Genomic DNA, 16,270 nt, shown 5'->3' on the forward strand with positions numbered 1-16,270 from the left:
ATTTAAATTAAAGTAACGGATTAACCTCTACGATTGGCATCTGTACTAATGGCAGTCTAGCTCGGAGTTAAGGTAAATGGCCTTTTTTAATCTTTGAATTTGAGCAATTAAGACTTCCATTCCCTTCTCACTCAGATTCTAGCCGCCTCCATCAGTTGTACGACCCGCATGCACTCACAGGAACTCTCCTTCCCTCCCACAGCTGGTATCTGACCAAAAAAGCAAGTTGCCCTGCACCAAATGCATTCAACGTCACCTCTTCTCTGCTGATCAGGCACATAAAGGCGTCAGGCAGACAGAGGCATTCTGTCCGATGGGAATCACAGCTTTGCAAGCTTCTCCCAACTCTTGCTATAAAGTCTCAGTACACATTCCACCTGAAAAGTCCTCAGTCAGAGAGACATCTTCAAGTATTTTTAAGGACAAAGTGACTTACACCTCTCTGTTTTCAGAGGAGACTAACAAAGTTAGCTCAGGCTCTGCTTTTGCCTCCTAAACTGCAGCCTCTGCCAATTATTCTGTACTAAGTTCTTGCTGTGCAGCTTTGCAGATCTGAACCACCACACAAAGTTACCAAATTTTAAATTTTCCTGTCCCCTACCTTGAACACAACATACGCTGTCACAGCTGTGAATATGGACAAAGAATACAAAAGCACATCTCCCTTCTCGATGGACTCGGTCTGTGTTGGATTAGACATAGAGTATTCTGTTGGATAACTAAGTTTACATCAAACGCTATATAATTATTTGTTTACATGCAATAAATAGCATATCCATTTCCACTTAAGTGTTTTCAGAAATTTACTGTAATAGAATCACTGTTATGGACAGTATCAGACAAACAGAATCGGGAGAATGCTACCGCTAGAGGAAACGGGGACAAAGTATACAAGCAGGATCCCTTCAAGGAGCTAGTAAGTATGTGTGGAAATGAGTTTACATGCATATAGAACTTAACATGTAAAAAATATTTATACACTGGCAAGAACAGAGCCTAGGGAAGTGTGAGTGAAGAAGGGTATGTTTGAATTTTATGTAAAGGCGATGAAACCAACAAAAAAGGAAAAAAAAAAAGATTTAAAGAAAAAACGTCAATATTAACGGAACAAATCCCATCAAGTAAGAATCCACAAACAAGATGAGTTCTAAGGACTCTACAAATAAAGAAAGTGCGTCATAAAAGTCTAAGAATAGGACATATATTTTCTTTGCCCTACTACAATGTAATACTTAAATACATGCTTATTCTCGCAGATCTTAAGTAACAGTTCTGTAAATCTCTAAATATGATTTTCCATTCTCAAAGGAATATCTGTGTAACAATTCGGGAGATTAGAAATGCATTGATTAAAGTATCAACTTTATTACAACAAGATAATTAAAAATTAATTTCAGCAATAGACCAAAACAGCAGAACAAAGAAATTAAGAAATACAAGTATGCAGGTAAGCACAGTGAAAAATACTCTTCAATATAACAATTAACACTGTGCCATATAGTAAATATTTCTTTATTAATCTCATGGCTTCTTTGATGGCACTGGAGTTTTCTCTTTCTGTTTAGCAGCCTTCTCCTTTTTCAGCTGTAACAAAGAAAGATCCCAACAGTGGTTCAAGCATTAATTTGCAATTCGGCTAGTAATGCAATATTAAATCTCTACATCTAGTCATAAATTTACCAGAGTGATGTATGCGACGGAGAGCGCTACAGATCATTATTAGCCTAACCTAGCATTGCTTAGTTTTGCATCATAGGACAAAGGAGCACTTCCATAGCTCTGCAGCTGCTCCCCTATTCAAACCAGGGCTGCCTTTATCTCTGGTAATAGCAATCTAGGTATTTATGTATCCCTCAAGGCCAGAGTGCCTCACGAATGTTCACGGTTTTATCTTTACAGCAATGAAAGGTAAAGAAGTTTTATTACAGACATGTAACAGACACAATTAGACTAAGGAGCATGCACAAAATCGCATAGGAAGCTTGTTGCTGAGATAGATCCTAAACCTCCATCTCAGTGCCTCCTCACTGACCCGCAAGGTCATGTCTTCCTCTCGTAAGTTTTTTCTACCCAGTAGGCTCTTATAGCATGGTATGATTTACCAACACACGTACATTTAACTCTGCCATTTTGTAGTAAGACTATTAATCCAAACAAATATATCTGTTGTTTTTAGAAGCAACAGTTGTTCTCAAATATTGTTACATTAGTGAATGAAATTCTACTTAGACCAATTACATAAAATGGAGGCATGGACTTTTGCATCTCATCTAACATAAGATATCATGTTGCTATCAAAAAGGCAAGGAAAAATAATGTTTTAAACATGCTTTTTTTCACATAAAATAATGTCAAAAGGAAGCAAGGCCCCAGTCCTGATCTGGATGTTGGCCAGCAATCCTGTTGTTGGTCTACACAGGAACTCATTTTAAAACATTTTTCCATATTTGGAGGCTTGAGGTTTGTATCTGAAATTCCTACTACCTTTTGCAAAGAAAATATCTTAAGGGGAAAAAGAAACATAGCAATTTGGATTTGGTAGTAACATGTTTTCTTCTATAAACTGATAGTATATATGTAACATCTTACCATATTTTGGGATGATTTCCAAAATGAAGAAAATGATTTAAAATTTCACAAAGCTAGAACAACTTTCTCATTAACAAACACCTTGTTGCAAGCAGCGAGCATATCAGGTATTTAATCAGTTAAGGTTTTTGAAGTTAATTATGCAACATTGCCTTACAAAAGAATTCATAAACAGTCAAGAGATACTTCCAACAGAGATGGGGGAGCTAAGGAGCTAATGTGGGGAATAAGTATTTAAGCATCAGATCAGGGTAATTCAGATCATTTAAGAAAGACGCACCAGATTTAGCCCAACTACACAGACATTCGTAAGGAAAAGAACATCATAAAGTTTTGTAAATGAGGTAGCAAACACACATTCCTAAATGTCACAGGTGACTTTCTGTGAGTCTGCTTTGTTGTTTCTTTTTGTCACATAGTAAAATATTTTGTTTTTCTATAATGGAGAGTTACCTCAATAAAAATCTGCCCAGTTAAGGTAAATACCATCCCAGACATGACTGACCTCTGAAATCCTGCAATAGTTCATAATTGTATTTAAAACTTTAAGAAGCTAGTGTTTTTTTCAGGAAGAGAGCAAATAATATAATGCATTTATATGGCACTTAAATCATATGTTTATATTTTTTAGACATCCTCTTGTGAAAATACATTTGAATTAAGCAACAAATGTAGTAACTTGCCCGTTCTTGATAACGTTTTTCAAAGTAAGCCATGTCATCATCTTCTGAATGCTTTCCATGAGAAACTTGCCTTGTGGCACTAGAACCACCTGAAGAAAAAAAAAAGAAAAAACCCCAAACTTTCTTCATTAATGATACCTGCTATTCCATTAGTTATGTTTTACATTTGGCAAAACACATTTAAAATGAGAACTCACCTTTACAGGCAAGTAACAAACCCCAGCAGCAGGGACCAAAGAGTAACCTCTTTAGTCTAGGCTAGCAGCTATTATAAATAGTCTTGGAGGAGTTCGACAGTTATACTAATTGCTCAATTCTTATACTAAATAAGGGACATCATAAAATAAGCATAACTGATCCATAATTCCATGCAGCCAAGACCTTTGGGCAGAAGGCAGTTTCACAGGATTGCGCTGAATATGTACAACTCATTCAGACATGATGAGCTTCTAGTAGGAATTAAAAATTTAAAAAACTCATCCAATGAATAAGTGACACCATTAATGGGGAAGATACCAAATGAGTGATACAATAATGAAAAAGATCATTAAAGTTAAAAAGCACATCATGACCAAAAATAACAAGCAGTAACAAAACAGTTATTCTATTCTTCAAGTATATGAATGTTGTACTAAATTTTCACGTAACAAGGCTTCAATATTAATTTTAATTTTTAACTATGATTTTAGCCCTAAACATCCTTCAACTCATAAATAAAACCAATTAATTTTTTATTTAATACTTTTTGTAAAACAGTATTATCCTACTAATATAGCACCTGCTATCTGTGAGATGGTTTGAGCAGAACTAGAAGGTCCCTGAAATGCTTTTAGAAATGGATGATCCATGCTGGTAACAGGGGATTCTAAAAGTTCAGCAGAAGGAGCCCCTGTTAGAAAACAAGTTGAATGAAAACAAAAATAATTAACTTCACAAGATGATACATTAAGAACATACATGATGGGGTCAAAACCAGGCTACAGATTAATACCTACAACACTCAGTGCAGACCCCATAAACTCGAGTTTACAAAAGCAGAAAAGGCTTCAAAAGAAATGAAAAACTTTTTGTTTCTTTAATTACCCCAGCTATGCTATAGTTTCTAAATTTCAGACAAATCCAGGAAACCAGATCAGAATTTAAAAAAGAAATAACGAGTACATGGCAATAATAAATAAAACAGTATTTCAGGACAAAATGTGTCCATTACTAAATGACACGAAATCACAGAGCAGCAGAGGTATCAAGGCCAACTAACATGCCTGTCAAAAATAAAGTTCTGCAAATTACCTCTTTTTTTTAATGCTGAACAGCTATTAACCTTTGAGTGTGGGAAAAAAAAATGCTGTAACTGTATAACCAAGAAATACCTGGGCAGTATTAGGCTAAAGGATTAACATAAATATAACGTGGAAGTATTAAGAGAAAAACAGAAGTTACAGAGTTCTTTTAAAAGATACGCTCCACTTCAACCAGAAGCTACTGGGCTTAACACCAGAATTATTGATAAAGAGTTTTTTTTAATCAATTCACTACAGGAAGTTGGACAAGATGGTCAGCGTGGTCTCTTCACACCTAAGGACTGATGGGGGAAAAAAAAAAAAAATCTGTCTTAAGTCCTACTCCTATTGATCCAGTTTGCCTTCGCACTTTCAAAGCCTATGTTGAATTACTACTTTTCAAAACTAGTTAGCTGGAGAATTAAAATTTCATCTCGGGTCAGCTGCACTTACCTATTCCACTGTCATCGAGTCTCATGTAGCCTTCTGCTAGTGAACTAAAACCAGTCAGTCCTCCCATAGCAGCATAAGGAACATCCTGCCCCACGGGCTTGCCTTGGGCTAAGCGCTCTTGTTTAGTTTCCACGACTGTTTCGTGAACGTATGTTGGCTGACCACATGCACAGGTAAAGCAACTATGAAAGCCCGAACACTTGGAACCTAATTAACAAATAAGTAAGTGTAATGAGTGAGATGATCATGGAATTTATACTTCATTGCAGACAAAATGGTGTTTCCCTAAACCAGTCTTGTCAAAAACTAGAGTTCCTTCACTGCAAAAGCATCTGGCTATGCTTTTTATTTGGAAGCATGTACGTGATTTGGGGCAAAGCAATCAGCTATCTTTGCTGAAACCTTCTACAGCCTCTTTTCATCATGATATGAAAATGCTGTACAAAACAGGAGAAAGGATGAATATGGGGATTAGATCATAGGGGTCACCCAGTCTCAAGGTCTCATTCAGTCAAGTTGTGAGTACCTCAGAGGATGGAGATTCCACCTCTCTGAGCAGCCTGGACCAATGCTGGTCTTTGCTTTGAGCAGACATTTCCTTCCTAATATCTAATTGGATTTCCTAGGTTGCAGCTTCCACCCATTGCCATTAGTAACACCCTCCTCTATCCCTCCGCTGACAAAAAACACAGAGAGAAAAAATTCTGTCACTGGGTAAAGACGACAACCTGCCAGCATATTGGCAGAATTATCTCCAAAGGTGTACAGCATGTGTCAATGTTGCATGGCCAGAAAACTTCAAATTGCAATTTACGATACAAATCACAACTTAAATGTCTTTTAAAACTAGCAAAATTATCTGGGTAGTAAACAGAGGCTGAGGCAACAGCAAAATAGGTTCTATGTAAGAGTATCATTAGACTGACTTTCAAGGGTTTTTGAAGCCACAGGATGTAACTGAAATACAAATGACATGTGACATTCAGAAACACAGAGTGAAGTGATATATCTGCCCGAGCTACAGCTAAGACTGTCATCAAAGCCCTGCTGGAGCAATGATGTGAACAAGAAATTGAGGAACTGATTTTGCAAATGTCTCCTTATACACATTACCCTGCCTCCAGCTCCCAGTTACAGTTCATTTTGCAGAGCACCAAGAAAGATTTTAAGTCTCGCGTAATACGTTCAAGGATCACACTCTTGGAAATGTTAAAGGCTTTTTCATATCATTTTGGGCACTCCTCAGTAACAGAGATCTTACTCTGTGTTTGGATACAGAATAAAGTATATACAATATATAAAGCACAACAGCAATATTTTTTCAATTATAAAGAGAGTACATCTCTAATTTACCTATCACATTAGAATTATACAGCACTGGGCTAGACTAATACCAGTACATTAAAACAACACGAGTCCAAAATAGAAGCAAGTCTTGGCACTTCTCTGTATAATCTTTGAAGCCCTCTGAAGTGTCAGGTATTTTTGAGAAACACTAGAAAAAGTGCATAATGTAAATGATTATTAAAAACACTGTGTTCTAAGAATTCAGTCTGAATCATCCAATTAAGACTTTCATATTACTTAGAGCAAATTCTTGAAAGGCTGTCATATTTTATGTTTTATTCTGTGGGATATGATTCTCATCTAACAAAAGCTCTTTATAATTTTTCCTGTACAAATTAGACAGACTTCATGAAAGAAATTTACTAACAGTACAGAACAAAAAAAATCTTCAGCTTACACAACCCGAGGTTTCAAACTAAAACCTCTTTATGCATTATTTAGTTTCTATGGTTAATAATTACTGCCGTTTCATTTCAAGCAAAAAGCTTCCTCTTAATGCCTTCTCAAACCTTTCGCTTGATACTCCATTCCCATTTGCATTTCTGGACCCACAATCTGTACGCTCGGGAACTGCTTTGTTAGAGTGTTAACAATAGTACTATTTCAGAACAGAGCGCTACTTCCTATTGAGTTGAGAAAAGATATAAAAATACATTAACGTTATATTCAACCAGGCAATAGAGGAACGGAGATCAACACTTCTCTCTCTCAAACTACCAAGTTCAAGTAGAAAAGTCACATGCATGCAGCAGTGGAAATGACAAACTGCAAATGGGGTGCTTTCATACCACCTAACTTTAGGTGGCTGTCTCCATAGGTACCGAACCGAATCATTCAGAAACTTACGCTCCTTCACAGAACTTGGGGAAGCTAAGGATGTTGTTCTAAACCCTCCGGTGCAAAAGGCGATGGCTTCCTTCCCATTTCCCATCCCTCTGCAAGCACCAAAATACACATCAGTGGCAAGTGCGGCACATACCTAATACCCTGGGCAGAATACAGATCCCTAACATACTATTCCTGTTAAGTTTCCTAGCAAAGAACGCTGCAAATCCATCAATAACTTACAAGAGTTACATGAAAATCCAGGCGCTGCACTGTGCTGATCAGCAAAGTGCTTGCATCTACAACGGATGGGCTGTGTGCCGTTTAGAGGGACATAGCGATAGGACTGGCACGGACAACGGCTCACTCTACAAGGCACGCAAATAGGACGGTCTTTGGGAATCACTTCATAGTCCGTTTTGTGTTGTTTATACCTAAAACAGGCAAAAATAATAACTTTTATAACTTTGTTAGTATTTATCAGAAAACTACCTGAAAGGCTTCTAATTTATCTTACCAGTTCTGTTTTTGAAGTATCTTTAATTATATTAATTACTGTTAATTTTCAATTAAATGCATAATATCGGGTGCTTTTAGATCCATTCATTACATAACCATCACAAATCCTTATGTTTCATTTTGACAACACTATCAGAATCAATCTGTCTACAATAACTCATGCCTTGAACTTGAATTTATTGAAGACTACAAAATTACTCTAGTCCAAAAAAAATGTATTGAGATTTAGATTTAAGGACAGTTCTTATGATTTAAAACCTAATCTTCTCCACCATTAGATCTTAAATTAACTTGCCTATACTGTACTGTAATGTATCTGGAAACATTTTACGTTTTCCTCATTTTAAAAAATAGAACCGTTCAAAAAAATGAAAAGATTCCTACCGGTGAGTACAAAAGCACAGCGTCTCTGGTCCCACAAGCTTACAGTCCATGCCAGTTGGTGATCTCCAGCTCACATACAACCTGTTCTGTAACCGAATTGGTAATACCTTTCTTTTGTACTCCTCATATTCCTCAGGGGTAAAGAGCTTTCCTCCATCATCATCACCTACAATTCTGTAATCATGTCATAAAAAAGAAAAAAAAAAAAGAAATTGAAGACAATAAAAGTAGATTTCTCAAGATATTTTTTCAAATAATATATAACAACACTTTTGCTGTAAATGCAAAAAAAATCTTTCATAATACTGTTCTAGTGATATACATTTAACAGAACTATGGGTGAATTTTAGAGAAATTTTGTGAATAATGCTCTTTTAAAAACTTTGCTCTGATGGACTGAAAACCAGGGTTGTAAGAGAGAAGGAAAAAATTAATAAAGCAAACTACCAAGCTCCTTTTCATACAGCAGAAAAAGCAATGGGCTGTATAACCAGCCAGCTCTGCCTCAGACTTCTTGAATGACCTCTGGCAAGGCCCTTCACCCATCTACACCTAACTGTACTGCGGACTTGTATCAGGGTATCTAATCTTAGTCTCATCTGAGTAAGATTATTCAACTGGAGGCAGGGGACCACACTGCCATCAAAGTAACAAGCAATACATCCAAGCTGTCTTCTATTTTGCAAGAAGACTATGCTAGTTTCTGCTCATAAAGTTGACGGCAGCTGTATCCCACACCTCAGACAGGCCCATTTGTTTAAGCTATCGCTACGTTCAAATCCAAGGTCGCCAGAAAGCTGGAACTCCAGAGCGGCATCCAAATTCTACATTTATGGAGACAACTGAAGACAGTAAGTAAAACTTGTAACATACAATTTAGACTTAATTGCAGCACTTAACTTCAGCACAGTTAAAATAAACCTGAGTTTATTAATGTCTGTAAATATCTCAGTTATTTGTTGGGTGTGCTAAAACATACCAAATGAGTGATTCTTTGTCAATATATTCTGTGGATTTGTACATTGCCAGTACTGTACAGCACCAGAATAACGTGCCAACACATCACTGTCATTTGCATGTCAATCCGGCTGACACCCACTGAATCAGTGCGTAACTACTTATCTAAGAAATAGCACTGTGCCTACTACTATGCTTTACTCAACGTTTTCCTCAGCTAAATTAAGACCACGTTTCAGTACGACTGAGTTCGTGTTTATTTTTGCTCAAGATCAGCTCTTCCACAGGAGCGACTCCGGGATTCGCAAAGGCATGCAGGAGCATCAGGGCACGCGTTTGCACCCCGCAAACCGTAGTTGCGGGTGCAGGCAAGCCCGTGTTTCCCCAAAGAGCAGCCCCGGTGGCAGGCGACCCTCGCGCTACCCCGCACCGAGGCGGGCAGGCCCGGCCGTCAGATGCGAGGCCTTGCTTCAGTCGCGGACGGCCAACGCTGACAAGGCGCCTTCGCCCCGGCGAGGCGCGCAGGGCCCGCGTCCCTGAGGCTGCCGCTTGGCCGCAGCGGCTGCCGGCCAGGGAGACGGGCACCTTCACGGGGTTAAGTCGTGCCGCTTCCGATATCGCCGATAAATGGCGGGCGGTGGGAACGTGACACCACGAAGCCGCCGCACATCCCCGCAAAGGCGGCTTCAGGACGGCGGGAGGCGAGCGGCGCGGCCGGCGTCTCCTCAGGGGAAAGCCCGCCAACCGCCGCCGGCCCCGGCCCGGCGGCTCCCACCCCGCCGCACCGCCCCTCTCCCCTCCCCAGCGCCGGCGGGTGAGGCCCGGCCCGGCCCGGCCCTCCGCTCACCGCCGGTACTCCGCGTACTCCTCCAGCGCCGCCGCGTCCACCTGCAGCCGCTCCATGGCCGGTCCCGCCGCCGCGGGGCCGCCCGCGGGCAGGGCGCTGGGCGCGGGGGGAGGCGAGAGGCAGGCGGGGCGGCTGCGCGCCCGCAGCAGCTGGAGGGCGCGGAGCAGCACGCACCGCACCGCACCGCGCCCGCACCGCGCCCGCACCGCAGGTCGGCGGCTGAGAGGCGCGCGCGGAAGGACGAGGCCAGCGCCAGCGCGTGCGGGCACGGCGGGCCCCGCGGCGGGGTAGGCGCGCGGGCGCGGGCGCTCACGCAGCCTCCACGGGGCGGTGGGGGGGGGGGATGGGGGAGGGTGGTGACGCCTCGTGCCCTGCTGTGAGACACGGAGAAGACACCCTCGGTGAACCGCAGCGCTTGGGCGTGGGCGCAGGTGTACGTACAGGTGGGGCGCACGTACAGGTGGGGCGCACGTACAGGTGGGGCGCCTCGGAAAGGGCACTGGCACAGCCACCGACAAAACCAACCGCCCGACAAATCATGTCCGCCCCAAAGCCTCCTGCGTTCTGCCCCTGCACTCGCCTCGTCCCGAGCGGCTGTAACTATCTAAACCTTACCTAGCCACGTTTCTGGAGGGTAGGTGAGGGGTATTATTGTTTGGTCACTGATTCCCTGGCAGATGTAAGGGAGAGAAACCTCAGGAATGCTCAAGCTGGAGATGGGGAGAGCTCAGGACCTCCTCTCACACGGGGAACCTGCGTTAGGTCCCTTTACCTACACCTTGAAACAACACCTTCGCTGCCCTGCGATTGCGGGCCCAGTACAGAGCATGCAGAAAAGCCGAATCTACACAAGAGGTACGTTGCAGGCATAGGAGTACTACAATGTCCTGCCTAAGTACAGTTGTATTCTCTTCCTCCAGAAATTTTCTCCAGCCTGCCTTAACTAAAAAAGCCTTACTGCATTCACTCGAGAAGCACAGTTGTGACCATCTCTAACTGACCTTAGCTGACACTGCTGCATTGAGAAGACTGTTGCACGGATCCCATGTAATGATGCGCCAGTGCTGCTGCACGATGCGGTCTACGTGAGCCTTTTCTCTGCAGTGCAAGGCAGTATGTATTTGTTCTGCTACTACATCTTAGCTCAGAGGCACGAGTTTTCAACAACAGTAACATTAACCATGTTAACGCTATGATTCTAGTAGTAGGGTGAATTTCCTCTTTTTAGTTATTCCTTTTTCCTGTACATAAACAGCAAGCCTATCCCTACGGTACCACAGCCATCTTCCCAGAAGGTAAGCAGACTGCCGTCACTTCAGTCCCACTAGGAATAATTAGCATGTGTTGGTAAGGCTTACTCAAGGCTCCAGTTGCTGCCATAGTCTTGTTTAACCTTTAAATTCCCACTCAAGCTGAATAAACAAACGTGAGTTACTAATTTTCACAAGTTGCATGCTCCAGCCAATATAAATCCCTATTTGCTTCCAATTCTGCTGTTGCACTGTAAACAAATAAAGGTTCTAGGAATGTACTATGTGAAAGAAATGCTAACAATATCATGTATGACTTGGCTTTCATTCCTTATTCAAGCAATATAATGAAAGTCAACAATATTATTCTGTTTATTAGGGGTAAAAGGACAGGGTGTGGTTTGTAGCTATGTTGATGAGCTGTAACCAAGCGGACTATTGCCAGGTGACAAGTCTTCCCTTTGTTGTGGATTATGTGTTTAGTTTTGCAAAGTTTATCAAGAAGAGGTAACATCTTTAATTAGATCAACTGATACAATGGGAGAAACAAACAAGCTTTATGGCAAACAAGGCTTTCTTCAGTTTTAGCTTTGACAGACGAAGTCCTACTGCAGAAGAAAGGTTCTTTGGTTTTTACTGATTGAGTTGATGGCAAAGATGCTAGCAAAAAGAAAAGCACTAATTCAAATGTTCAGTTATTTTCCTGTCTTAGAAGTCTAGTGCTCTAAATGTTTGTTAACTAGACAAAAATTAGACACCAAAGAGAAGTTACAGCCTTTGTATAATGCTTACTTGAAAAGACAGTCTGAAAACACAATTTTGGCATAAGCATGACCATTTCTCCATGTTTCTTCCCTATTCCAAATGTTTTTAATTTCTAGTTTGAGTAAAACAAGGTGACTGTAAAGAAATCCATTCCAAATACTTACTTTTCAACAAACAGCCCAACTGTTCAACATTTTGAGGCAGGTCTAAAGAACATAAACAGCATAAGATGCAATGTACATTTAATTATTGATGTTTAGCATAAAGCATTATATGACTTGTCCCATAATGTATACATTTAACAAAGAAACCACCTACCCTGGATTTCCCACCACCACCTGCCAACCCTTCACTTGTTGTAGATCTTCAGTCTCTTAAGTTACCTCAGTGGGTAAGTTTAAACCTATGAAGAGTTTCATTCTTAGTGAATGAAGGAATCTACAGAGAATGTGAAAAACATGACCCAGTTACAGCATCAAGGAACTCAACTGTAAAACTCTTCAGAGCAGAGACAGTCCCTATCTTTCTGTTTCAGAAAGAATCCAGAGCTGTTGATCCTAAAAAAAAAAAAAAAAAAAAACAAAAACTTTTTATCTCGAACAGCTTGAAAGTTTTCTTTCATCTAGAACATGAAAGCTGCCTCTTGATATCATAAATCTTACCTCAAACTCACTGATGTTCTTTGAAAGCTCTCCATTATAAAATATAATGTATGTTTTGTTCATAGTTCAAGACAAAAGGAGACCAACTTTGGGAAACACTCGTAACCAAAGATGGTTCTTAGACGGGCAACCTGCAATTCCCAATTCCTCTCCATGTGCCACAAACAATGCCACCGTGTTGAAACAACTCCTCCAACGTGTTTGAAGGCTGTAGTAAATAGACCACAGGCTGCTATTTCTGATAACTGCACTGTGTGTAAATCGACTGCTTCCTCTTGATACAAACATATTGGTCACGTAGTGACTGAATATGTGAGCAAAAGATGTAGTGTGCTTTTCTTAACTGAGCTGTAGGAAATTGGTATTTAAATTGTGCTCTGCATGTTAGCATAGGCTACGAGACCTCAGACTGCCAAAATGGGACCCAAGAGGGTAGAATTCTTCCATACAATAAAATGACAGATGCCTGTTGAAAAAAGGTACAGCAATTCAAGCAAATCTCCAGCTTGTTTTGCACTGGGCAAGCCACCAGCAACGAAGCAGAAGGTGAAGAGAGATGTCACAAGGACCAAGGCAGTGTCTTGCCAAAGCATCTCCCAGAGAGAGAGATGAAACAACAGGGAGCCCCTCAGGTTTCCAGCAGTATCTAAATAAGGTGATAGGGCATATGGTCTGGGTGTTTGTCCTGTGGCTGTGCCACACGTGTAAGAAATTTCAGCAGAGCAGCCGGCACTGCAAGACAACACGTGTGTTCTGTCACACTGAGATCTGAAGACGAACAGGTCTCTCTTAAAGGCAGAAAAGAGATGGGAGCAAGTCATCACTGCAGCCAATATATCTTTAAGTAAGCTAGTGGAGGAAAATAAAACCGCACAAGAGTCAGGATTGTTTTGCCAGGGAAAAGAAAATTCCTCCTGTGACCAAAACTTTGAAACAGATGGGGAAAGGGGACCTTGAAAGCAGGACAAGAAACTGCAGACAGGGAACTTGGACGTGGTGAGGCACGCGCTACTGCGCAGGAGCTGCACAAAACCGAAGATCTGTGAGATGCCTTATCTGTATGCACATTTCGCTGGTGCCAGAGATCCCAGCACTGCGAGTAAAATGGGGGGAGAGCTCTGGGAAGCCTGGTTCACACAGAGCGAGCAAAGCTCCTGTGTCATGGGTCGATGTACCTCATCTGTACAAGGTCTTTGTTAACAACACTGCTCTGAAACACAGTTTGGGTTTGGAGACCAGAGCCATGTTTCTAATTAGGCAGCTTTTGGTGAGGGCTACAAATGTTCATCTATATTGTACTTTAGTATCAGATTAACTGTGAACAGTCAGTGTGAAGGTGTTAAGAGTAGGAAATCAAAAGTAATTTTTTGTGGGGCACCTGTCCTGTGAACTACCTCCCACCTTAAAAATTGAGGATTTATTCCCAGATTTGATCACAGCAAGTGTTCTCTGCAATAAAGAGAGTGTTCAGTTTATCGTCACGCTGGCATCTGCTTGGATCCAAATCTGAGCTCACAGACCTACTTGGGAACAGATATAAAAGGTGAAAGACTTTGTAATTAAGAAATGGAGTTCTTAGCTAATAAAGATATTTAAAGTACCCACTGTTTTACTGTCATACCATGAGTATTGGCATCTATTTTGGATTCAGAAAACCCTCTCCTGTCTCCCATCCCTTCTAAGAGATTCTTAATGGACATCCAAAATAAAATTTGTTGAAGACTGAGTCAAACCAGATTTTCCATGGTAAACTATTGAATAATTTTGAATAGCAGAAAATAAAACAGGCTTTCTGCTACTGTAAAGAGGCCGTGCCACAAGGTAAGTAAAAGGAACAGAAATCCAGATGGCATGTTTTACCTCCTGTGGCTGTGATGTAGCATACGGATTGTGCTGGCCCAAGATCTCTGAGCACATCAAAGTGGGTTGAACATATGGACACCCACTTACAGTACAGCTCTGTGAGACCCAAGGTGCTGCCTACACATCAAAGGCAACAGCTTAATGCTGCATAGGGTGTTGACAGTCTCTCTCAACACCCTCTGTTAACAATAAAATGTGTGACCCTTTAAATTTTTTAAAATCCTTACAAGTTTGACAAGTGCTTTAAAATTCATCTCGGTGAAATACCTATGTAAATTGGCCACTTTATTAATGCAAGAATAAATAATTTAGAAATAACTGTTTTAATATTTTAGACCTCAACTCACCATTTTGATGTAGTAGTTAGTCATTCTATTTCTATGCATCTGGTCAATGACTCTAATTAGCTATTCTGAAAATGAGAAGAATTGAAGTAGCATAAAGAATAACGGAAACCGCTTCCATCGAATTGTTTCCTCCCTCCACATTTGTTACCAATATTCTGATATACTTAAAAACAAATGCAAGCAGTACCACTTATTATAAACTTCTAACCACGACCATACATTATGCTACAATAAAAATTAGTTTGTGTATTATTAACCCTAGGTTACAGGCATTTTAAAATGTCTACATGCTTCTCTTCAGTTTTGCTACAGAGAAACAGAATGTGATGAGACATCTACTGAACAGAGTAAGGTGATGAATGCCGCAGGGATTATGCAAGCTCACATGCAAGCGAGGGTCAATTAATAATGAAAGGTTTTTGCTGGAGGTACTGACAAACACAGCCGGAAAATTTGTAGTAATTAAGATCACTTACAGATAAGATAATTCCATAGCATGTGATGCCACTGCTGCTTAAGTGATGTGATTTCGTATATGTATGTAATGGGAGTGTTTTTCTAACTCAGGCCTCATTTTAATAACCTAAATGATATTTTTAAATGCACGTGTGCATCATCCCAGACAAACTGTGATTTAGTGAAATATCAATTCCGTAACGGTCTATTCCACATGAGAGACATTGCAAAAGTCTAATTCACCTTCTTAGCTGCTATAAAAAGAAGTATTCCATTTCACTCTTGCCTTTGAAAAAGTATTTTACATACTGTCAAATACATTAAATCAAACCCCACAGATAGCAGACGGTGGTATTTTGTGAAGCACAAACTAATGAAAGGACACAATCCCAGGTAAAGGGGGCTATATTTGGATTAATTGTTAAAGATTTCAATAGACGCTCTACGTGACCTTTAAAAGAACCACGCCAAGTCAGTAAAAATGTTTGAGATTTAGCTCTTTCCATTAATTTGAGTATTTTGAGGAAGTATTTTCTAAAAGGTTTTTAAGAAAACATAATAAACTGGGATCTTAAATTTCACGTAGTCAGTTTTCTAAATAAGCTTCTTGTAGAGGTTCCCAAATTGACTCTGCTTCTGCATTCCCACGACCAAAGGCAGCGACAGCAGCAGTTACCCCCAGCATACATACCTGCACGGGCAGTAGATCACTTCGGCAACTTGCACACACCACAGACACAACGCGGTTTGGAAACCTCTGCATCGGCAAATGTTTTCAATTAGAATTTAGATCTATCTAGCCAGCCTCTTTAAGTGATTGTTAATGAAAAACACGTATTTAGCAGTTACTTGGAAAAACTGTGCAATATGTTAGGCGTATTACTGGGTGCCAAGGATACTGATGTTTCACCACACTGATTACAAGAACCTCTACATCCTCGTGCCATGTTTCGGTATTTCTAAATTATTTCATTACAAACAGATCAGCAAACGTCTGTGATCCAAACAGTGGATAAGCAGCTTGTTAAGAGCCATCTCAGTGG

At 40.6% G+C, this 16,270-nt stretch overlaps 1 protein-coding gene across 1 annotated transcript; it reads right to left on the reverse strand.

Moving 5' to 3' along the window:
• Nucleotides 1-1,521: 1,521 nt before the first annotated feature.
• FAM221A (family with sequence similarity 221 member A) lies at nucleotides 1,522-9,940 on the reverse strand (the record flags this gene model as incomplete). Its single annotated transcript, XM_082313496.1, has 7 exons — nucleotides 1,522-1,584; nucleotides 3,273-3,361; nucleotides 4,051-4,161; nucleotides 5,006-5,212; nucleotides 7,421-7,611; nucleotides 8,081-8,254; nucleotides 9,885-9,940. 7 exons carry the CDS (start codon nucleotides 9,938-9,940, stop codon nucleotides 1,522-1,524), a joined length of 891 nt encoding a protein of 296 aa, XP_082169622.1.
• Between the last annotated feature and the right edge of the window lie 6,330 nt (nucleotides 9,941-16,270).

The sequence above is a fragment of the Platalea leucorodia genome, assembly GCF_965183815.1.
Source record: "Platalea leucorodia genome assembly, chromosome: 1".
Taxonomy (NCBI): domain Eukaryota; kingdom Metazoa; phylum Chordata; class Aves; order Pelecaniformes; family Threskiornithidae; genus Platalea; species Platalea leucorodia.